The sequence below is a fragment of the Mauremys mutica genome, chromosome 1 (genome assembly GCF_020497125.1).
Source record: "Mauremys mutica isolate MM-2020 ecotype Southern chromosome 1, ASM2049712v1, whole genome shotgun sequence".
Taxonomy (NCBI): Eukaryota; Metazoa; Chordata; order Testudines; family Geoemydidae; genus Mauremys; species Mauremys mutica.
In genome coordinates, this window is record NC_059072.1 from 124,598,851 (window position 1) to 124,623,201 (window position 24,351).

A 24,351-nucleotide genomic window follows, 5' to 3' on the forward strand; every position below is an offset into this window, starting at 1 on the left:
AAGTGAGTTATCCTAAGATTCCCTTTCACAGCTTTGTTTGTCTGCATACCTCATCACAGTATCTATCAGAACACCTACACTCACTGTAGTTTACAAACAATGTATGACTACTGATTGCTAACAAAAACACACTTAATGCAAGTTTGCTTGCCAACTGTATGCTGCCTTATTTTGTTTTAAGAGAGAGTTTATTCTCTTGTAAATTAAAGGAAATGTTTAAGAAAGGAAAAACAACCAACAGATTTCTCATTCTTCTAACTCCTCTTCTTTGCTGAATGTGCTTCCTTGTTACATGAAACTATCATAGTTTAACAGGGAAACCTTTATGGGTACCCCCTTTGTTAAAATGTTGGCAGCTTGTCACTGCTTTTTACAACTGCAAGGCAATTACTCTCCCTCTTCTGAGCAGCAGTCCATTCTTAAATGGCTCAAAAGAAGTGTTTTTATATTAAAGAGAGACATCTGTATTAGTTATCCATGTGTTGGTATGATTAAATTCAGGATCCAGCAGAGCAGTTCAATTTCCTTGATTAGAGGAGTCACTTACCCCTTGAGACAGCTGGTAGGTCTGGTTGTATTTCCACATTTCTTGCAACACCTGCTCAATAGCTCCCTCATCCGCAACCTCTCCATGAAAGTCTATTCCCATGAGGTTTGCCATTCTGTGAAGCAGACCGGGAACATGCAACAGCTGCTGGCGTGCATGTTCAACACGGTATGTCCAGGCATGGTCGATAAGGAAAATGCTAAGGACAGAATTTTAGTAATGTTACAACAATACACCTCTTGTCAACACACACACAAAACAAGATGCATTTGTTGAGAAAGGCTATGCTTTCTTGTAGAAGGCTCAACAGCCGAGTTATTTCTTCACCAAAATGAGGTGGTTTTTTTGCATCGCTAGAAGTAGGATTATCTTCCTAGTAGTATCCTCGGCTGAATAAAGTGTACTGTTCAGTAACTATAATTTCCATAAAAGGTATGGTTGAAAGGTCAAGTACAGAAAAAGGAACTCGTAGTTTACAATCCTGGCTCTCCTCTGAGGCCTCTGATATACCAATCTTCCTGCCCCCTTGCCCCCAATCTATAAAGTGGAGCTAGTAGTGCTCACCTTCCAATGAGCCTGTGAAGAGCAATTCATGTTTGAAGAAGGAAAGTGCTATATATTTAGACTTGACAGGATTAGATTTTTATTGGCAAATGTCAATTTCACCATATACACACAAATCAACAAAAAAAATTTCCTATAATAATTGAAATGTACAGATAAGCAAAGTAAGAAAAACGCTGCTGAGGAACTTAGTTTGATTTAAGGCTATTTATTTTGTATACATTGACAATCTGTGTTTTAACGGCTATAACTTTTTGAGTCCCAGTGTCTACTGTTATTAAATACTGGCTGACACCCTATTGTCCGAAACACACCACAATGTCCCAGAACTGTGAACATTTCAATAGCTAAAATAGAAAAAAAAATGCTTAAAAATAAACATTGATATCATTCAAAATTATTTAAAAAAATTGAATTCTCCCAAGCCTATGCATATTATTGGAACACAGTATTTAATAAACTTATTTGTTATAACTGATTACGGAACTACTGGGTAAGATCACATTGCTCAAACAACCTCAGACACTACAGAAAGAGAGAAATGCAGGAGCACAACTCCTCAATCCCACTTACTAGAAAATCTCAGTCTATATTTTTATAAGCCGCTCAAGAGTCATGAACATCCAATTCCCACTAGTGTTAAAGTGTCCACATCTCATTGATTGCTTTGAAAAAGTCTTGCTCTAACATCTCAGAAATCTAGTTTCAAACTCTAATTAGGTCACGAATGTGTGGATGTTCTGGTCCTAATCCAGTCACACACACACTTCAACTGGTTGGTAGTTTACACTCAAAAGAAGCACAAAGCTATTTTAGCTGGGGTTTCACAGATCAGAATTTAGGTGTGGGAGTAGATTTATAAATGTGACAGACTTTTAGTAACCTTCCTCTACTATGCATCTGCCTGCTTGAGCCTGTGCTAGAAGTCTCTATTTATAAATAGCAAAGAGTCCTGTGGCACCTTATAGACTAACAGACGTTTTGGAGCATGAGCTTTCGTGGGTGAATACAGGACTCTTTGCTGCTTTTACAGATCCAGACTAACACGGCTACCCCTCTGATACCATTTATAAATATTAACTTTAGATGCAGAATGACGGCAGGCGCTCCCTGACTCCAAGTCAGTGTCCCCACGTTCGCTCCCCGGTCCGTAATGAAAACCCCTGGGTTGGTACTGCTGTGTAAATCAAATCTTCTGAGTACCTGAAAAACAGACAATCGAATGTTCTCTGCAGTTTTTGGTTTCCCGCTCTCAGAGTCAAAGCACCTGCTCCACCATGTTGTGACTATATAATGAACAGTTACTCCCAAATAGGCAACCTTTCTGTAATCATCCACAGATTGAGGGTAATCCCTTCACTCACTGTGTTAAGAATGTTTTTCAGCTCCATGGAAATTTGTTTTCTTTTTTCTTATGCCACAAATGCAGCATACCGGGCTAATGTTGTGGAATGTGCACACACATCCATTTGACCATATCCGACATCCATGTTAATCAGACATTGAGAATATGCAAGGAAGCCCTTGCCCCTGACTACCTTGAAAGGTACTATGTCTGTTGCTATAAACTTCAATAATTCCTGAGTCACACTTGTCTTCATGTCTCGTGTGACAGTGATACATTGCTTGGTAAATATCTTTAACAAACTGGATCCCGATTCTGGTCTATATTTATGTTTAAGTAATTTTGAAGTACCGGTTTTATGGCTACTAAAAGTACAAAATGTTTTACATGCGACACATGCAACATATCCAGCCACAGTATCTCCCTTTTCATCAAGAAAACATCTGAATGTATTCCAAATGGGTGATTTGCTTTTCTCATTTCCCTTCAAACGGTATGCACCAGTACTTAATTTCTTTCTCCATTGACCACTGGCTTTTTAAATACAGAGTATGGAAACTTTTCTGGTGGCAACCAGCAAGGAAGTGTAGAGGGGTGATGCAGTGATGATTTCAATTTGAGCTGATGAACTGACAATGTGATTTAAAAAAAACCCACAAGTGAACTTTCACTGGTATTAGCTGAATCTGAATAAATGGGGTGCATGGTACATAGGGTACAAATTGCATGTTACAAGCCGCAGAGTGCACCACGCAAGGTGAATGCCTCATGCAGTCATATAAACCAGTGCCTCTTGATAGTCATCCTTCTTCTGTTCACCCAGTAAGCATCATTAAAGGAGCCTATCCTGTCAACTTAAGGGTCAAGGGTCAGCTCTTGCTCAAATTATGCCTTCACAGATGCATAGGACAATTTGCACAAGTGTGAGGGCTAAACTTAGCCCTGAATTTCTCTTGTACTATGGAGATCCCTCGCTAGTGGATTTCATTTCCCTTAGGCAGAAGTGGTGGTGTGGTTGCTGCATTAAATGGGTTTCTAGGTTGTATGTTCCCAGTTGCAAAGCTTTGTCAAGATACAAACCTCTCATTATGCTACACTTGCTGTATTTCCACCTTTTCTGGAAGTGGGATCTCAAAAGGCAGGGAAGCAGTTGTCTGCAGCTCATATCTCCCAGGTCTACAAGATAAAAAAAACCTGCACTGCCTTTTCACAGCAAGCCCAAACCAAGCCAATCCCATTTCGGAGGCACTGGCAATCACGAAGACAAAAACAAGCCAACACTTCAATGACAAAGCTACTTAAAGAAAAGCAACAGGCTACTTAATTTAAACGAATGGGCAATTACATCCACAAAGAAGCCAATATAGGCTTGCTAAAGCAGAAGCTTCCCCCCTGCAAAGCCCCAAAACAAACAACAGGCTACTTAAAGAAATGAATAGGCAATTAAAGTAACAGAAGTAAATATACACTTTGCTGGGGGCGGCCTTGGCAAGTTTAGGCTGCTTCTGGACATCAGCAAGGAGCAATTTAACAACATGCTGAGCAGGTGCGGCATGGTAGTCAAACGTGCCTTTGGCTGTTTGAAAGCTTGCTGGAAGTGTTTAAATGGCAGGCGAGACCTTACCAAGGATAATATTCCTGTGGTCATAGCTGAGTGCTGCACTTTGCATTATCTGTGTGAATCGAAGGGTGAAATGTTAGCTCAGGTGTGGAGCACTGAGGCAGAGCCCTTGGCTGCACAGTTTGAACAGCCAGATGCTAGAGCTGTCAGAGGAGCCGAGAGGGCTGTTATTAACATCAGAGAGGCTTTGAGGAACCACTTTGACAATGAGGGGCAGTAACACGTCTGCTTTGGAGCTGCTTCCCTGTTGCATCTAATTTTTGCTTTCGAAGCCTTTCCCTGAGTGAATTGATAGCTATACACTTTTGTAGAACACAGAATAAAAACGCTGTACCATTAAATACCTTAGCATTTATTTATTGTTAAAAAGGGTAAAACCTCACAACTGTGTATAGCTCCAGCTATCATTGTGCGAGCGGTGAGAGGGGGGTGGAGTGATGGGGAAAACTCCGGAGTGCTGTGGAGTGAAAAGGAATGTGTGGGCATAGAGGAGTAGGGTTGGCAAAGAATTGTGCATCTGCATGTGCTGCAGTGGAGTTCGACCACTAATCTACTCAGTCTGCAGCTGTATGAAGGACTTGAGCAACTTTGTGTGATCCTCCATAACTTATCATCCGCTCTGTCGCTTGCCTAGCAAATACAGCATTCTCCCTTCTGTCCTGCCTTTCGGCTTCCCAGCACTCTTTCCGTGCCCTGGTCTGTCTCTTATCATGCTGCAGCACCTGGCAAAACATCTCCTCTTTGCTACGCCTAGAATTTTTTCTTATCTGTCACAGCCTGAGAGAGAGAGAGAGAGAGAGAGAGAGAGAGATGTGTTCAAGGTCTGTGCTGAACAGAAGAGAGATTGTTACATTCCAGCAAACGATTGAAGCATTTTAGTAAAAAGGGCATTTTGCTAGTAGAAATCACTTTCTCTCTGAGTCTCTAGGCAGGGACACAGCTCCGCGAGCACCCCAATCAGTGCGAGTTTCAGGAATGGGGGGGAAGGCGGTTGTGAGTAGGGACAAAAAGGTCTCGGCATGCAGAGGACCTTTGCAGGGAACTCATTATAAAATTATCCCACAATTTTTCACAGGCTGCCAACCTGTTGGCTGACATCTCGCTGATGAGGGTGACTAGGGAAACCAGGGCTCAGTAGCTGAACGCTTGCAGCTTTCACCTCGGTCTCTTTGCAGCTCAGCTATGTGCCGCTTCAGTCCCCGCTCCAGTGACTGTTAAACAGCATGGTACAGTTTCCTATAGGGTGACCAGATGTCCCGATAAAAATCAGGACTGTCCTGATATTCATCTGTTTGTCCCGCGTCCCGACGGATGTATGGTCGGGACACCATTGGTCCCGATATTTGGCTTCGGCAGCACTCCTGTTTTTTGTTTTGTTTTTTTGCTTCAGTGGCGCCCTGCCTCCCCACGTGTCCCAATATTTTTTTCTTATTATCTGGTCGCCCTAGTTTCCTACAATGGGGGACCTAACAAGGCTGAAATCCCTTGGAATCTGGGGAAGAGGATTAACAAGTACCTCTTGGAAACTTTCCAGAGCCTCTCTGGAGGATTCCCTCCAGGTTTCTACGTCCACTGACACCCTGCCAGCCATGAAGATTAGTTACACACTACCTGCCTCCCACTTTTCGATTCCCTACACAAGCCACAGCAATTTACCTCGAGTCTCATCTGCTTCCTGTTGAGCACTTCTGGAGTTGAGGAAAGTTCCTGGCTGCATGCCCCACCGGGCGACCCCACTGGGAGCACCGCAGCCTCGTCTAGCTCGACTTCTTCATCCACAATTTCAGCCTTAGGGTTACCCCTTCTTTCAGCAGCCTGCGAGGTATCCACAGGGCAATTGGCAATGGAGGTGGGGTCACCACCGAAGATAGCATTCAGCTCCTTATAGAAGCGGCAGGTCTTAGGTGCACCACCGGAGCAATGGCTCGCCTTCCGCGCCTTATGATACACCTGCCTCAGCTCCTTTCCTCTTCGCTCTGCACTGCTGCGTGTCCCGATCATAGCCCTTTTCCCACAAGCCTCGAGAAGTTTGCCCATATGTGTCCCGATTCCTATGGGTCACTCGCAGCTGTGACTGAACAGACTCCTCTCCCCATCTATGATCAGATCCAACCACTCAGCGGTGGTCCAAGTGGGAGTGCTTTTGGGGTGATAGTCAGCCATGCTCACTTGGGAAGCCAGCAAACAGGAAAAGAGATGTAAAAGTCCAGAGGCTTGCAAGGAGGAGGGGTGGGTTGGCTGCAGGGCAGTGGAGTTCAAACTGCTGACCAGAGCGGCAGCAAGGGAATCGTGGGATACTTTCTGCAGGCTATTAAAAAAAACACGTGGCTGTTTGTCGACGATAAAGGGAGGGGAAAAGACAAAAGTCTCTTGCAGGAGTGGAAGTTTTGTGTCGTCAAAATTAGGTGGTTTTTGTTTTTTTTCAAATGACCTTGAAGTATGTACGCTATCGCTGTTTTGTCGCCAAAAGCCAGTTTTGGGCAACAAAATGTGCAAGTGTAGACAAGCCCTTAGAGATCGTACATTCCCTCTTCCCCTCTCCATACGGAGAAAGGGGAGATGATAGATTAAGACAGGCAGCAACCTCCCTCCTCCCCCCGCTCCTATTATGGGGTTTTAAGCAGCCAAGCGATTTAGGAAACCTCTCCTGACTTCATTGCCATATCAGGTCAGTTGGAGAGGAAGGCTGCTGCTGCTTCTGCAGAGTAAGTCAGCATGGGGGAAATATAGCCATTGAGATCCTATATTTAGAGCCCTGCATGGATACAAAATTTGTATCTGTATTCGATCCACAATCTGCAAAAATGGTCCACAGATATAAAATGGATATCCACGGATTTGCAGGGCTCTAATGATGAAACTGCTGATAAGGCAACTGTAACTAATCAGTTACAGCCATCTACTATTCATAACTGAATAGAGACCACCAACGAGCCATCCAATAGTCTCTGCTCCCCAGTTTGCAAACACTGATTTCTGATCACATCCTCCTGAGTTCTAAAGAGAGACAACAGTGACACTTGCAACCTGTAACACACTCTGTTGGGAACACACAGAGCTTTGGGCCACCGTGCTACCTCTCTGTCTCAGCAAGGGTACGTCTACAGTACGAAATTAATTCAAAGTTATTTTATTCGAATTTCCTGAATCGAGTTCATACATTAGATGTTATCTGTCCCCACTAAAGCACGTGAATTCAGCGGCGTGCGTCCATAGTACCGAGGCTAGCATCACATGGCGGAGCGTTGCACTGTGGTAGCTATCCCACAGTTCCTGCAGTCTCAACCCACAATTCCAATGGGCGGCAAAGCTCCCAGTACATGATGGGGCAAAAACATTCTCGCAGGTTTTTCTGGGTGTGTGCTGTCACTCGCTCCTCCCTCCGTGAAAGCTACGGTAGATGCGATGCTGCCAGCAGACGGTGCACCGCCTGTCTCCTGGTATGTTGAATCTACTTCGAATGTCCTCTCCTCTTTCTATCTACTCTTTCATCTAACCATTTCCTGCCGTTTCTTGGCAAACTCTGCTCACGCTGCTTTTTCCATGTTGTCAGTCCTGGGCTCCCATGGAAGCTACAGAAGACAACCATTTACCGCCTTTTATCGGCCATCTTGAACCAAACAGCTCATTTTGCACCCTTTTTCAAGGATTACCCGTGCAGGCACCATTGCACGGCAAACATGGAGCCCACTCAGATCTCTGCTGCAGTTTTGACCATTGTTAGTACCTCGCGCATTATCCAGCAGTCTGTTCAGTACCTGCAAAACTGAGCGAGGAAGTGACGACAGTGCAATTACTATACTGATGAGGACATGGACAGACATTCCTAGAAGCACGGCATGTGGCGATTGGGAGATCATGGTGGCATTGGGCCAGGTTCATGCCAGGGAACGCCAAATCTGGGCCCGGGAAACAAGCAGAGACTGGTGGGATCGCATAGTGTTGCAGGTCTGGGATGATTCCCAGTGACTGCGAAACTTTCGTATGCGTAGGGCCACTTTCATGGAACTTTGTGACTTGCTGTCCCCTGCCCTGAAGCGCAGACACCAAAATGAGAGCAGCCTGCACCGTTGAGAAGTGAGTGGCCATAGCACTGTGGAAGCTTGCAACGCCTGACAGCTACCGGTCAGTCGGGAATCAGTTTGGAGTGGGCAAATCTACTGTAGGGGCTGCTGTGCTGCAAGTAGCCAACGCAATCATTGAGCAGCTGCTATCAACGGTAGTGACTTTGGGAAATGTGCAGACCACTGTGGATGGCTTTAAGGCGCTGGGGTTCCCTAACTGTGGCGGGGCGACAGATGGAATGCATATCCCCAACTTGGCCCCGGCACACCGTGGCGGCCAGTACATAAACCGCAAGGGATACTTTTCCATGGTGCTGCAAGCACTGGTGGATCACAAGGGACGTTTCTCCAACTTCAGTGTGAGATGGCCAGGAAAGGTGCATGATGCTCGCATCTTCAGGAACTCTGGTCTGTTTGAACAGCTGCAGAAAGGGACTTACTTCCCAGACCAGAAAATTACTGTTGGGGATGTTGAAATGCCTATAGTTATCCTCGGGGACCCAGCCTACCCCTTAATGCCATGGCTCATGAAGCCCTACACAGGCACCCTGACAGTAGTAAGGAGCAGTTCAAACTATAGGCTGAGTAAGTGCAGAATGGTGACAGAATGTGCTTTTGGACGTTTGAAAGGGCATTGGCGCAGTTTACTGACTTGGTTAGATCTCAGCGCAACCAAGATTCCAATTGTAATTGCTGCTTGTTGTGTGCTCCACAATCTCTGTGAGAGTAAGGGGGAGACTTTTATGGCGGGGTGGGAGGTTGAGACAACTCGCCTGGCTGCCAATTTTGCACAGCCAGACAACAGGGCGATTAGAAGAGCGCAGCAGGGCGCGCTGTGCATCAGAGAAACTTTGAAAGCCAGTTTCATGACTGGCCAGGGTGTGACAGTTGTGTTTGTTTCTCTTGAAGTTACCCGCACCATATTATATATATATAAAAGGAAAATTAAGTCAGAATCGTTTAAAAACTGTTCTTTATTATTTGATGCACAACACATTGAGAGAAATTAGAAGGTAGACAGGAGGGGTTGGGTTAGGGGTGTGGAGGAGGAGGGAAGGACAAGTCCAGAAACCAAATCAGAAGTTCGAATATGCCAGTTTTCTACTGCTTGGGCGATCCTTGGGGGTGGAGTGTGTGGGTCCCCATAGCCTCCCCCCTCGTGTTCTTGGGTGTCTGGGTGAGGAGGCTATGGAACTTGGGGAGGAGGGAGGGCGGTTATACAGGGGCTGCAGCAGCAGTATGTGGTCTTGTTGTCTTTCCCGCATTAGATCCACCATACAGCGGAGCATGTCAGTTTGCTCCCCCATGAGCTTGACCATAGCGTCCTGCCTGCTCCCATTGCGCACCTCCCTCCTCTCTTCGTGTTCCTGTAACGCTTTACGGGACTCCGCAATTGTTAGGGCCCAGCTGAATGCGTGGAGGCAATCAGTGCGGGAGGACTGCATGAGCTCGGCGAACATGTCGTCCCGAGTTCGTTTTTTCTGCCTTCTAATCTGGACCCGCCTCTGGGACGGAGTAGATGGGGGGGCCACGTTGAAACTTTTGCACCTGCAGGAGGAGAAAAAGGGAGGGTTGTATTTTAAAAGATACATTGCAGAGAACAAAGGGGGCACTTTGATATGAATAAGCCATCACACACGGCCAGGCAACAGAATTAATCTTGCAGGCAGCCCCTAGGAGCACGTGGGGTTCTGCTTCTTCTACATTCATTTCAATGCTTTCAAACTGCTGGGCCCCCTTTCCCACAGCAAGCAATGCCTGGTGGGTTTGCCATATAAAAGGAGGGCCTGCGGGCTCTCTGGGATGATCACTGCACACAACAACCACAGCCCTCCCCCTCGGCTCTGGTCAGGCTCAGAGCAGGAATGAGCCATTTACTCTAAACGCGAAGAACCCAGCATGGCTGGGTCCCCCCCTGCCCCACTGCGTGGCTCTGATCAGGCTCTCACTCACCAGAAGTTCCTTCTCCAGGGTCATGGAACAGGAGCCCGCCTGGGGAGTGAGGGGAGGCTACTGAATCCAGCGTTGAGTTCTTGGCTGGGGGGGAAAAGCGGATTCCTCACTTGCCGCCTATGCACTGTCCTCCTCCTCCTCTTCGTCCTCCAATGTCTCTCCTCCTTGCTCCGTGCAACTCCCCCCTTGCAGGTGTCCACGGACAGTGGTGGGGTAGTGGTGGTGTCACCCCCCCATAATTGCATGGAGCTCACGGTAAAAGTGGACTGTATGGGGCTGTGACCCAGAGCGCTCATTTGCCTCCCTGGCTTTTTGGTATGCTTGCCTGAGCTCCTTGATTTTTGTACGACACTGCTCTGTGTCCCTGGAGTAGCCTCTTTCCATCATGGCCCTGGAAACTTTAGCATAGATATTTGCATTCTTTTTTTGGAACATAGTTCTGCCATAACAGACTCATCTTCCCGTGCGATGAGATCCAGTACCTCCCGTTCGGACCATGCTGGGGCTCGTCTGCGAATCTGGGGCTGCGTGATCTCTGCATGGTCACCTGTGATGGTGGACTGTGCTGATGGTCACCTGTGATGTTGGTGACCAAACAGGAAATGAAATTTGAAAGTTCCCGGGGCTTTTCCTGCCCATCTGGCTAGTGCATTGGAGTTGAGAGTGTTGACCAGAGCGGTCACAAGGGAGCATCCTGGGATAGCTCCCGGAGGTCAATAACATCGAACTGCATCCTCAATACCTTTAACTTGGGATTGAGATCTTGATTTAAGCGCTACTCCACTTGCCGAGGTGGAGTACAGAAATCGAATTAAAGAGTCCTTTAATTCGAAAAAAAAACATTTGGTCATGTGGACGGAATCTTTTTTTTCTCTGAAATAACTCGGCTAATTCCGAAATAACAGGCTAGTATAGACCAGGCCCAAGAGTGAACTGTGTGTCACCTCCCTGCCACACCAGTCTCTCTCACTAGAAAATTCCTCTGAACTCTACCAATCTTAACCTTTCCTAGGTTAACAGTAACAGTCACTGAATTCCAGCCCCAGAGCTCTGTAGAGATGTCTCCCTGCAATGCACAGCTCCATAACTGTACATTCCCAGAATATACTAAGGTTGTTACTCCTTTAAAGAGTCAATACACTGCAGCTCATTAATTTAATTGCGGTTTGACAAACACTTGTTTCAATCACAATACTGAATTAGTTTATATTAAAAGTTAGACAAGCTTATTAAACAAGAAGTCATAGGTTTCAGTGATACCAAGTATAAGGAGTTAAGACAGAAAGGGTTACAAATGAGTAAAAACACGTTTTCTAATAGCCAAGACCTAAATTAATAAGTTTCAGTCTTTGTTCGAGATGGTGAGGAAACTATCTTCCTTTTCTAGCAACAGCTGACTAGCTCTTAGTCAGGATCCTCACACAGTCCAAGTTGCTGGCTTTTCTCGGGTGAGGGATAACTTAAGGATTTGTTCCCTCTCTGTGTATAGTCCAGTAAATCTTTGAAATACACCCCCAAGATGAAGTTGCTTGTCTCTGCTGGGTGTGGGCACCATGCTGTCTCCCCCGCCCCCACTGATGAGTTTTACAATGCAATGATTTCTTCCTGCAATCTTTGATACAAAGGAATAACACACTGAATTTGGCCACACCCTGGTGTCAGATGTTAGGATTTCTCCAAAATATCTATGATTATACATAATTCCACATAGAGCATTCTCACATACATTTCACAGTGATGTTACTGACCAGTGGGTTATTAGTTTTTAAAGGATACCTGGACAATATATGCCTTGGGAGGTATCATTGAAGTAGTGTGTAAGGCAGGGGTCAGCAACCTATAGCATGCGTGCCAAAGGTGGCACGTGTGCCGATTTTGCCTGGCACACGGCTGCCAGCTGGGGTCCCGGCCACCGGCCCCCGCTCAGCCCGCTGCCAGCTGAGTGAACGGAACCCCAGGCCGGCAGGAGGCTGAGTGGGGCCAGCGGCCAGGACCCCAGACCGGTGGCAGGAGCGCCCCCCGGCTCCCCCCTCACCGCACTCGGGTTCTGCAGCTCCTGGGAGTGTGAGCCGCCGCTTCTGCTGCCCCTCCTGCAGCTCCTCCCCACCACTGCCTCAGCACTCCACGTGGAGCCAGCGTTTGACCTGCATGGGCATGGTAAGGGGAGTCCCCAGAAGCAGTCAGGGAGCAGGGGGAGGGTTGGATGGGTCCAGAGTTCTGGGGGTCCTGTCAGGAGGCGGGGAGTGGTTGGATGGGGCGTTGGAATCCCGGAGGTCTGTCTGGGGGTGGGGGTGTGAACAAAGGTTGGGGCAGTCAGGGGACAAGGAGCAGGGGCAGTCGGGGTGGGAACTGGGAGGGAGTGGATGGGGGCAGGGTTCTCCCCTCTTTTTTGATTGTTGAAATATGGTAACCCTAGGCAAGGGGAGAGCCAAGTGGAGCACATGGGGGCTGGCACCCACATACATCCAGTGCAGCCTGCAGGAGCTCGGGGGGGAGGGGGCGCGCACCGGGCTGCAGCCTGGGCAGGAGGGGCGGCAGGGCATGGCTGCTCCCCGCTAGGGGCACCGCCGCCTTTGCAGGGCTGCTGCCCCTCTGCACTGCGCAGGCTCCTCCATGGCTGGGGCTCACTGGGGCCGCAAGCAGGACACTCTGGCTCTCTGGTGCCGCCGGAAGGCGGCTCCTCCCTGCCGAGCTGCTGCAGCGGCCCAAGCCCAGCAAAGCCAGTGAGTGGACTTGGGGTAGGGGCTGGTGGGGTGGGGAGGGCTGTGCACCCTCCAGGGGAGTTCAGGTGGCAGGGACGGGGGGGAACCTGGTCTGAGGAGCAGCCCCCAGGCACGGCTGGCCCCTGGGGTCTATAAAGGATTTGCCCCTCAATGAACTGAACTGATGAGGTGGGGGGGGGGCGCAAGGTGGTAGTTTCGCCTAGGTGGCAAAAATATCCTTGCACCGGCCCTGCCCCAGGGGGTGCGTGAACCCCAGGTTAAGAACCACTGCACCAAACTGATAAGATCTGCATTTTCATTTAATTTTAAATGAAGCTTCTTAAACATTTTAAAAAACTTGTTTATTTTACATACAACAATAGTTTATAGACTTATAGAGAGAGACCTTCTAAAAAGGTTAAAATGTATTACCGGCACGCAAAACCTTAAATTAGAGTGAATAAATGAATACTCGGCACACCACTTCTGAAAGGTTGCCGAACCCTGGTGTAAGGTATGAAACAGGGGATCACAAACCAAATACCATTTGTGAGGCTCATTTTACAAGATGTGGCCAGTTCATCTTTCTGAGACAACTAAATTTTTCAGTAAAGATTCATTACGGAAAGGCAGTTAAACCAACAAGTTTCAGAATGAGTGACACTTAATCACGTCAGGAGTTCAGGTTATTCAAATAAGGAGATCTGGCATAACATCTAAGACCAGAACCTACCTATTGGGATTTGCTGCTTGTAGCCCATTCTCGTTTGTTACGATAACTTTGTAACAGAGTTCGTTTCCGGGATTTGGTTTCTTTTTCAATTCGTCTTCAATTTCTTCATCATCATCGTCTTCTTCCTCCTCCTCCTCCTCCTCCTCCACTACCTCCTCTACTTGCATTATTCCAAAAAACTCACCAGCATCAAACACCTGAGAATGAAAGCACCATATAACCAGAAGCATTCAGTTGAAGTGGTAGCACTACAATCTATCCTGAAGTTACCTGACATACATAGCTCAACGTTTATAGGTTCTGGCTAGTCAAGTTTGGCCTGTGATTCAATAAACATTTTGTGTTTGGAAAGGAAGAGGTGGAAAGTCTACAGCAATACTTATTCTCTCTCATTTTGAGGGGGTTTATTAAAAATATTCCTTAGTTTACATAGGCCTGGTCTACACTACAAAGTTAGGTCAACGTAAGCAGCTTTGCATCAACATAGTTGTGCATGCCTCCCACTGATGTAACGGCCCCATTACAGTGACACAGTAACACCATCGCCTCGAGCAGCGTTGAGCCATGGTCAATGTACTTGCACTGCATTGACCTCAGGGCAGACACTTCATTACTTAGGTCAACCCTAACAGCCCTCTAGCAGCTGTCCCACAATGCCAGGCGCTGTCTGCTCCAGTCACAGTTGTGAACTCCACTGCCCAACGGTCATGGAAACCAGAAGGCTGCACTCCCCTTTGAAGACCCTCACCTTTTCCCTGATTGTCCAGCTTGGCGAGCACACCTACCAGCTCTCCATTGTTGTGTGCAACTGCCCAGCTGACCATGCCAGCCCCATGTTCCCAATGCACACCAGCGTGGAGTAGACAGGATCTCCTGGGTCTATGGGGAGAAGGGGCTGTGCAAACAGCTACTGACCAGCCACAGAAACATGGACATCTATGAGCAGATTGCGCAGGAGAAAGGGTATGACAGGCATGAGCAGCAGTGCCACGTGAAAGCAAAGGAATTGCACCAGGTGTATCAGAAGGCCAGGGAGGCCAACAGTCAATCTGATGCTGAGCTGTAAACTAGTGGCTTTTACAAAAAGAGCTGTATGCCATATTTTGTGGAGACCCCACTACCATGCCACAGACCACCCTGCATACCTCCAAGAAGCTCATATCACAGGCCCCTGGCGTGAACAATGAGCACAAGGACGAGGATGGGGAAGATGTAATTGGGTGGTCCTGCTTTGTCATGAACCAGGATCTGTTTGAGACTCCAATGCAGTCTAGTCAAGCATGAGCGAGCTGAATCTGAGGTTCCTTCCTCTGCATAAGTGTGTAAATTTATTTCTCGTTACAGAGATGGCAATCCCAACTTAACAGGACACAGCTATTGACTTGCATTAATTTTCTCGTACCAGAAGAGGAAGCGATACAACAAAGAGACATAGCATAGTTATCGGCTTTTGGTTCCCTATAGAGTCAGACAAGGGGAGAGGGGCACCATGGGAAGCAGTTTGTTTATATCCCTTGAATCCTCCTGGGATATCTTAATGAAATTTTCATAGAAGTACACTGCAAAGTTCCTCCGAAGGGTTCTAGGGAGGGCTGCCTTATTTCTTCCTCCACAGCAGGACACTTTCTGTATGTGATAACTTCAGTCCACGATAACTTCAGCAGGCACCACTGCAGTACGGAAGCAGGCAGCACATGGGCCCAGTGGGCTTTGGGACACCAGCAGCAGCTCTATTCTCTTGTGCCTTTGTTACCCTCTGGAGAGAGGCATCAGCTAAAAATCACCCTTGCCTGTGAAAAATGGTGCCAGTATCCAGTGCTATTGCCCTATACTCATAGTTTCATGCAACCAAGAAATTCCCTCCTCGTTTCCCTCACCCCTGGCTGGCTGTACTCACCATGGAGTTGTGCATACACAAGCACGCATGTCAATGAGCTCGTCTTGTTTAAAACTTTATGGGAGCCAAGGAAGGGAGTTCTGAATCTTAAGTTTTGCTTTCCATTGCATTCCACTGACATTTTATCTGTATGTTTTATCTGCAGCTGCTGCCATCGTGGCCTTGAGGGTTTTCCCCCTCCACACCCATGGAACGCCTGAGTCAGATAAGGAGGAGAAAGAAGAGGCTTTGGGATGATGTGTTCAATGAGATCCTGCAAGACAGTGCTGCATCAGACTGAGCACAGCACCTGGAGGATGAACCTAATCTCCAGATAGCCCGGAGAAGGAAAGAGTGGGCAGGAGAAAGGCCCAGGAGTCCCAGCAGGAAAAGAAGAGGGAGATGCACCAGGACACAAATGGGCTTCAACAGCAGCAAACACGGATGCTGCAAACTCTTCTGGACATACAGGTTCAACAATCGTGGGCTTGCCTCCATTTGCAGTCCATGATGAACTCCATTATGGCACCTCCCTACACCTTTCCTCAATATTCCACATGGCATCAGGGGTCATATCCCTACCCCTTCCACTCCTGTCAGGAACATCACAGCGTCACATACAGCAACAATGGCTCTCACAGGTCAGCGTATGTGTAGGCAAAATGGATGTGAAAGTTCTTTCCCCTTGTTAAAGTCTGTTCCATTAAGTTTTTAATATATTTGCTTTTAAAATTGCACAGATTTTTCTTTGCACTGGTTTTATGACTGTGATGGTCTGTATCCGTGTATTCACCCTGTGCATTCTATTATGATAATCTTTGTACAAGTATGCCTTTGAGGTATCATTTGAAAACTCATAACTTGCTGGTCAATACTGTCCAGTGAAAATGTGTGGGGCAGCATTGTAAGTTATCAGATTCCACAGTATGGTGTTACTAAGACATATTCCGAGTCTGGGGAGTGGCCAAACCAATTCCTCAGAGACAAAAGACAAGCGGATGCCTCAGCCAGGTGTCAGCAGGTCAAATGGGCCAACACATGTTTAAGTGGGTATTCATATGCAGGAATAGGGACATGGGTTGAAAAAAATCTACATATTAAAAAGAAACAGCTTGGGGTTCTCGTCCACAAAGACTTTTTATCTCCTGAACCTCAACTGGAAATGCTTCTTGAACACAAGGAAAGAACTATAAGAAGGGAAGGCAGATGCCCCAAATCATTCCTGCCTTTCTCTCTACCTACAGCATCCGTGAGACCTGAAGAACAAAGGAAGCAGCATTGCACTGGGGGAGGGATCCTGACTGAAAGAAGTTCAGCTAGTAGGGCTGCCGAAACATGTGGGGTGAGTGACTTGGCTTTATTCTAGTTTGTTAAGTTAAGCATTAGTTGAGTTTTATGTTTCTTGTAACCAATTGTGACTTTTATGCCTCATTACTTGTATTCACTTAAAACCAATCCTTTTATAGCTAATAAACTTGTTTGATCTAAACCAGTGTGTTTGAATTGAAGTGTTTGGGAAACTCCATTTGGGATAACAGGATTTGTGCATCTCATTTTCTAAAATAATGGACTTTATATGAGCTTGTATTGTCCAGGAGAGATCTGGGTAGTACAAGATGTACATTTCTGGGGAAAGTCTGGGACTGGGAGTTTGCTAGTGTCACTCTCCAGTGTAATTCAAGAGTGGCTGGCTACAGCACTCACACACTATAACTGAGAGTAACTTACATGCTGGAGGCTGTGTGTGGGCAGACCAGAAGTGACAGCTCTCACAGCAAAGCAGTATAAGAGGCACCCCAGGTTAGAGAGCTGAGGAGACACAGCTGTTCTACAGTCCAGACTGTACCCTGGGTATGTCAGTTACTGAATAAAATTCTATTCTTTTAAAAATAAAAATTCATTATTAGTTTACAACATATGCAGCGGAGTGCCAAGCAGTTCTGAAAAAACACTTGTTACAATGTAACAACTCATACACTGTCACTGATTGTAATAATAAGTGTATAGCAAACACCGCAAAATTAATAGGTGCATGGACAGTGTTATATTCCCAGATGTACACCAAGCACCACACAACTCTTAACAGACCCCAAAGCAGCCAGGCCAGGTTGGGCACAGTATGCCACAATGCATTACTGTGGTTCACTGTTAAAGTACTCTTTCAATGCCTCCCTGGCCAACACAGATCTGCGTTGAGCTTTTCTAACAGCCCTTGCGTCAACCTGTTCAAACTCAGCAGACACCTGCTCTACCTCTGCCCTCCACGCTGCCAGCAATTTTTCCTCCTTTGCTTCACAGATATTATGCAGGACACAGCAGGGGACTACAACCACTGGAATGTTTTTTCACACTGAGATCTAATCTTGTGAGTAAATAAATATCAGCATCCCTCCAGTCTACCAAAAGCACATTCAACTGTCATTCTGCACCTGCTGAGCTGGTAGTTGAATCTTTCCTTGGTGCTGTCGAGGTGGCCAGCGTATGGCTTCACGAGCCACGGGAAGGCTGGGTCCCCCATGATCACTATTGGCATTTCAACATCACCAATGGTAATCTGCTAGTTGGGAAAGAAAGCCCCTGCTTGTAGCTTTCTGAACAGGCCTGTGTTCTTAAAGAGGCAAGTGACACATACCTTCCCTTACCAGCCCACATTGATGTCAGTGAAATGTCCCAGGAATCCATCAATGCCTCCATAACCACAGAAAAGTAGCCCCTTCGTTGATGTACTTTGTGCAAGGTCGTCTGGGGCCAAAATAGAGATACACATGCCATCTATTGCCTCACCACAGTGCAGAACCCCACTGCTGCAAATCCATCTGCTCTGGCCTGCATATTGCAGAGTCACAAGCCTGGACAGAGGGAGACGATTAATGGCCCTGCACACCTCCATGATAACAGCCCCCCACAGCGGATTTTTCAACTTCAAAATGATTTCCCACTGACTGGTAGCAATCTGGCATTGCAAGTTTCCACAGTGCGATCGCCACTCACTTCCCCACTGTCAGTGCATCTCTCATTCTGGTGTCCCTGCCCTGGAAGGCTCGGCACACAGCTCCAGGAATGTGACCTGGCACATCTGAAAGTTCTGCAGCTACTGCTTGTCATCCCAAGCCTGCAGTACGATGTGATCCCTCCAGTCAATGCCAGTTTCTTGGGCCCAGAAGCAGCACTCCACCATCAGCAGCTGCTCCATGAACTCCACCAAACATCTTGAATTGGTTCTTGCTGTGTTCCACGCTGATTTGATTCTTCTTGGCTCAGCAAATACAGTAGGATTGTGCATCCTGTGCTTTTGAAACGCTTATGAGAATAGTGCAGAGCCGTGCAGGATCCATGCTTCTATCAGAGATGGCGGCCAACAAGGAGGGCTGTATACGTTCATCGGATTTTTTTTTTTTTAAAGGTGCAAAAGTTATGGAATATAAAATGACAGTACAGGATGGAGGCAGTTGCATGCTTAGAAGTTGACCCCTGGCTCCCAGTCACCACTGCACTACTTGTTTGTCCCACCATGCATTGCCAAAACTTCCCAAAAAACAATGCATCATAAAATGGCAGGTTGGATATTGGGCTACCTACCCATGGTGCACTGCACTGTGCATTGACACAAGTACTCCTGAGGAGTATGCACAACGCCGACGTAGGGAGCCAAGTGTGCGCACACACAAGTGATCGACTTAAAGCCACAGCAGTTAATGTAAGTAACTTGCATGGACCAAAGTTTGTAGTGTGGACATGGCCATAGACAGGAAGTTTTTGTTCCACAGTCATTAATAGTTCTGTCCCTTTGTCCCACGTTACAAAACTCTTTTTAGAAGCTGAAAATACAGGGCCAAATTCACTTGTGATTTAACTCCATTAAATCCAACAGATTTAAGTCTGCCATGAACCTAGCCCTAACCCAGTGGTTCACAAACTTCTGAACTGGTGACCCCTTTCAAATAGCAAACCTCTGAGTGCAACCCCCCCTTATGAATTAAACACTTAAAATATATTTAACCCATTATAAATGCTGGAGGAAAAGTGGGGTTTGGGGCAGAGGCTGACAACTCACGACCCCCCATGTAATAACCTCACGACCCCGAGTGGTCCCAACCCCCAGTTTGAGAACCCCTGCCCTAACCTGTCTGGGTATAGGATACAAGACCAATCAATGCAATTTGTTCCCTAGGCTCTTGATGGTGTTGATGCATAACAGGGGCCCTGATTTAGTCCAAGAGGAAGTCTGCCTTTACAGTCAGCTCTCAAGTGGTAAGAAAGTTTTCAGCTTGGCTTCTTTTTACAAGTTATATTATTAATAAAAATGCATTTTACATTGTAGGCTAACTTGGTGAAATGCACGTTTACTCACCCTTGGGCATTCAGAAGGATTTCATGCAGTGCTGCTAGTTAATTTCTATGCACTTACCTCTATTACTATGGTCAGAGATTCTCTGGGGTTTGTTTTCAATCCTTCCTATCACAGCTGCAGGATCATGATATAGAGTCTAGACCAGGGGTAGGCAACCTATGGCATGGGTGCCGAAGGCAGCACGCGAGCTCATATTCGTGGCACTCACACTGCCCGGGTCCTGGCCACTGGTCTGGGGGGGCTTTGCATTTTAATTTAATTTTAAATGAAGCTTCTTAAACATTTTAAAAACCTTATTTACTTTACACACAACAGTAGTTTAGTTATATATTATAGACATAGAAAGAGACCTTCTAAAAACGTTAAAATGTATTACTGGCACGCGAAACCTTAAATTAGAGTGAATAAATGAAGACTCAGCACACCACTTCTGAAAGGTTGCTGACCCCTGGTCTAGACTAATTACATAGCTTACGAGATAAGTCTTCTCTGAGGGCTGGTCTACACTAAGGGGAAAAATCGATATAAGATACGCAACTTCAGCTACGTGAATAACGTAGCTGAAGTCGAAGTATCTTATATCGATAACTTACCCGTCCTCACGGCGTGGGATCGATCTCCGGGGCTCTCCATATCGACGCCGCCACCGCCGTTCGCGGTGGTGGAGTTCCGGAATCGATATAAGCGCGTTCGGGGATCGATATATCGCGTCTAGATGAGACGCGATATATCGATCCCTGAAAAATCGATCGCTACCCGCCGATACGGCGGGTAGTGTAGACGTAGCCTGAGATCCTAGCTGATGTGAACTTGTACGTCTGTTGCACAACCATGAAATGTCTCAAATAGATCTGCTTTTATAGTTTCCAAGGCCAACATATACTTTTATAAAGGAAAACATAAGAGATTTCAAATCTGACAGAGACTTAGTACAAAAGCTGCTACTTCTGTAAGCCACTGTGACCAGGCAGGATCAGGTAGATCACTAGTTCTCTCCACATTGTTTAAGAAGGCATTAGAATTACTCGCACAAAGCTAATCTGATTGAGAAAAAAATATATGTGGAAAAAACTGAAGAATTATTGGTTTAACATGTCAAGTCTGGGAATAATACCAAGCCCCCAAAAGTCTCACTAATTCTAAGCACCAACAGTTTCCTACCTGAGTGAATTCCCCTTAAGCAAAGAGTTTTTCTTTACACCTCAAAAACCAGTGTTGCTTCAAGGTAATTATTTCTATTAATCCTACTAGCAGGAGAACTAGGGAAAACCAACTAAGCACCTGTGAAGCAAAACTAGTCAGGAACCAGACTTACCCTAGAACAGGGGCAGGCAAACTTTGTGGCCTGAGGGCCACACCAGGTTTCGGAAACTGTATTGAGGGCCAGTTAGGGTAGGGAGTCGTGGCCCGGCCCACACCTCCTATCTGCCCCTCCCTCCCCCCCAGGACTCCTTCGCCATCCAATCCTCCCTGTTCCCTGATGGCCCCCCCGGGGACCCGTGCCCCATCCACACACATGCCGCTCCCTGTCCCGACTGCCCCCGGAACCCCTGCCCCTGACTGCCCCCTGCCACCTCATCCCCCCTCCTTCCTGACTGCCCCGCTGGAACCCCGGCCCAATTCAACCCCTTATTTTGCCCCCCCCGACCCCTATCCACACCCCCACCCTCGACCACCACCCCGAACTCCTGGCCCTCTATCCAACCCCCCCTGCCCCGGGCCCCCTTACTGCGCTGCCTGGAGCACCAGTGACTGGCGGTGCTGGAGACAGGCCACGCCACTGCTGCTGCCGCCATGCAGCACAGAGACCGGGTCAGGCCGGGCTCCGCAGCTGAGTTGCCCCAGGAGCTCACAGCCCTGCTGCCCAGGGCATTGTGCTGGCAGCAGAGGGAGCGAGATGAGGCTGCGGGGGAGGGGAGACAGCAGAGGAGGGGCTGGGGGCGAACCTCCCAGGCCAGGAGCTCAGGGGCCGGGCAGGACAGTCTTGTGGGCTGGATGTGGCCTGCAGGCTGTAGTTTGCCCACCCCTGCCCTAGAATGTAGATCAAAGTTTACAGGAAAAGGAATAGTGGGTGGGCTGCTATGGTGGAAAGATGGGAAGACGAAGATGGAAAAATATCCAAGGGTTTTATAGTATAGCCCGTCACTGGAGTATCTGAGCACCATCCATGCAAAATCAATAGGAATAGCAAAATCCCTCGTGGATTTAATGGAGTCTCTGGCACTTCCCCTCTATGGGCTCAGAACTCTGCTTCGGGTAGGGTTGAGGGATAGGGTATTAGTGATGTGTTGGCTAGAATTACATACATACTATTGGAGTAAAGACGACTAGAGTTTTTAAAGCAATATTACTGAAGTTATATTTTAATTAGGAGTACATTTGCTGTTACATGTTCCCCAGGACCAGAGAGCTAGTAATTTCCGTTTCCCTTTAATGCTGATAATCACTGTTGTAGTTTGGATCACAGTGGAAGATACAGTTGTTTAGCAAGAGGTTGTAACCTTGTTTAACCAGTATTAATAAAAGAAGAGAAACTCCCAACATGCCAATTTTTTGTGTGTATATAGGTCAATATTTTGTAGTTCACTGTGTTACCTGGTAACTGAGAAGGGATTACATTTCACACTTAAAGCTTTGTTCCTCCTGCAGCAGTTTTCCTTAGACCAGCGTTTTCCTGATCTGCTCATTAGCTTACTCCCCAGCTCAATAAACTCACACAGTGTAAACCAGGGGTCTCAAACTCAAATGACCCCGAGGGCCGCATGAGGACTAGTGCATTGGCCCGAGGGCCGCATCACTGACACGCCCCCTTGCTGCCCCTGGCCCCACCCCCAATCCACCCCTTCCATGAGGCTCCGCCCCTGCCCTGTCTCTTCTCCACCTCCTCCCCTAAGTGCGGGGCTCCCCGCTCCTCCCCCCTCCCTCCTGGAAAGTGCTAAGCACCACCAACAGCTGTTTGGCGGCTTGGCGGCGGGAAGCGCCAGCCGCTGCGGGCAGCTCGGAGCCTTCTGATTCCCAGCCGCGGCTGGGAGTTAAAGGGCTCTGGGCTCCCCGCCGCGGGGGGCAGCTCGGAGCCTTCTGATTCCCAGCCGCGGCTGGGAGTTAAAAGGCTCTGGGCTCCCCGCCACCGCGGGCAGCTCGGAGCCTGCCGCGGCTGGGAGTTAAAAGGCTCTGGGCTCCCCGCCGCCGCGGGCAGCTCGGAGCCTTCTGATTCCCAGCCGCGGCTGGGAGTTAAAAGGCTCTGGGCTCCCCGCCGCGGCGGGCAGCTCGGAGCCTGCCGGGGCTGGGAGTTAAAGGGCTCTGGGCTCCCCGCCGCGGCGGGCAGCTCGGAGCCTTCGGATTCCCAGCCGCGGCTGGGAGTTAAAAGGCTCTGGGCTCCCCGCCGCGGCGGGCAGCGCGGAGCGGTCCGAGTCCCAGCCGCGGCTGGGAGTTAAAAGGCACTGGGCTCCCCGCCGCGGCGGGCAGCTCGGAGCCTTCTGATTCCCAGCCGCGGCTGGGAGTTAAAAGGCTCTGGGCTCCCCGCCACCGCGGGCAGCTCGGAGCCTGCCGCGGCTGGGAGTTAAAAGGCTCTGGGCTCCCCGCCGCCGCGGGCAGCTCGGAGCCTTCTGATTCCCAGCCGCGGCTGGGAGTTAAAAGGCTCTGGGCTCCCCGCCGCGGCGGGCAGCTCGGAGCCTGCCGGGGCTGGGAGTTAAAGGGCTCTGGGCTCCCCGCCGCGGCGGGCAGCTCGGAGCCTTCCGATTCCCAGCCGCGGCTGGGAGTTAAAAGGCTCTGGGCTCCCCGCCGCCGCGGGCCGCTCGGCGCCTTCCGATTCCCAGCCGCGGCTGGGAGTTAAAAGGCTCTGGGCTCCCCGCCGCGGCGGGCAGCTGGGAGCCTTCAGTTTCCCAGCCGCGTCTGGGAGTTAAAAGGCTCTGGGCTCCCCGCCGCGGCGGGCAGCTCGGAGCCTTCCGATTCCCAGCCGCGGCTGGGAGTTAAAAGGCTCTGGGCTCCCCGCCGCGGCGGGCAGCTCGGAGCCTTCCGATTCCCAGCCGCGGCTGGGAGTTAAAAGGCTCTGGGCTCCCCGCCGCGGCGGGCAGCTCGGAGCCTTCCGATTCCCAACCGCGGCTGGGAGTTAAAAGGCTCTGGGCTCCCCGCCGCGGCGGGCAGCTCGGAGCCTTCCGATTCCCAGCCGCGGCTGGGAGTTAAAAGGCTCTGGGCTCCCCACTCTAGAGCCGGCCCTGGTGGGGGAGCTCCGCGGGCCGCAGGGAAGAGCTCCGCGGGCCGCATGCGGCCCGCGGGCCGCGTGTTTGAGACCCCTGGTGTAAACTCATTGTGAATTAAGAATGAAACCAGCTAACACCCAAAACAACTTTACGCATTTTTTTTTAAATGACAAGATATTAAGATGTCTGGAAGTGAAAAGTTAAGGATTCCATCCACTTCCTCGCTGCAATATTATCCCTCATCACTCGCTATCACCTTAACTGCTTACCCAACCCACCTACAGTTAATTTTACATCTGCTTTTTGCCCTACAATTAACAGAAGTGTTGATGTTCTGTTTTGTTTCTTAAATATCCAAAAGGAAAATAACCCCAGGGTACATTAAGTGATGTAAAC

The 24,351-nt window shown here is 48.4% G+C and overlaps 1 protein-coding gene across 1 annotated transcript in view; it reads right to left on the bottom strand.

Moving 5' to 3' along the window:
* The window catches only part of TTLL12 (tubulin tyrosine ligase like 12), a 59,585-nt gene that overhangs the window by 25,608 nt on the left and 9,626 nt on the right, over positions 1-24,351 (bottom strand). The window contains exons 2-3 of the mRNA XM_044994569.1: positions 13,530-13,726; positions 548-746 (exon numbers count right to left, since the gene is read on the bottom strand). Of these exons, the coding sequence (XP_044850504.1) occupies positions 548-746; positions 13,530-13,726 (396 nt within the window). The remainder of the gene's footprint in view (positions 1-547; positions 747-13,529; positions 13,727-24,351) is intronic.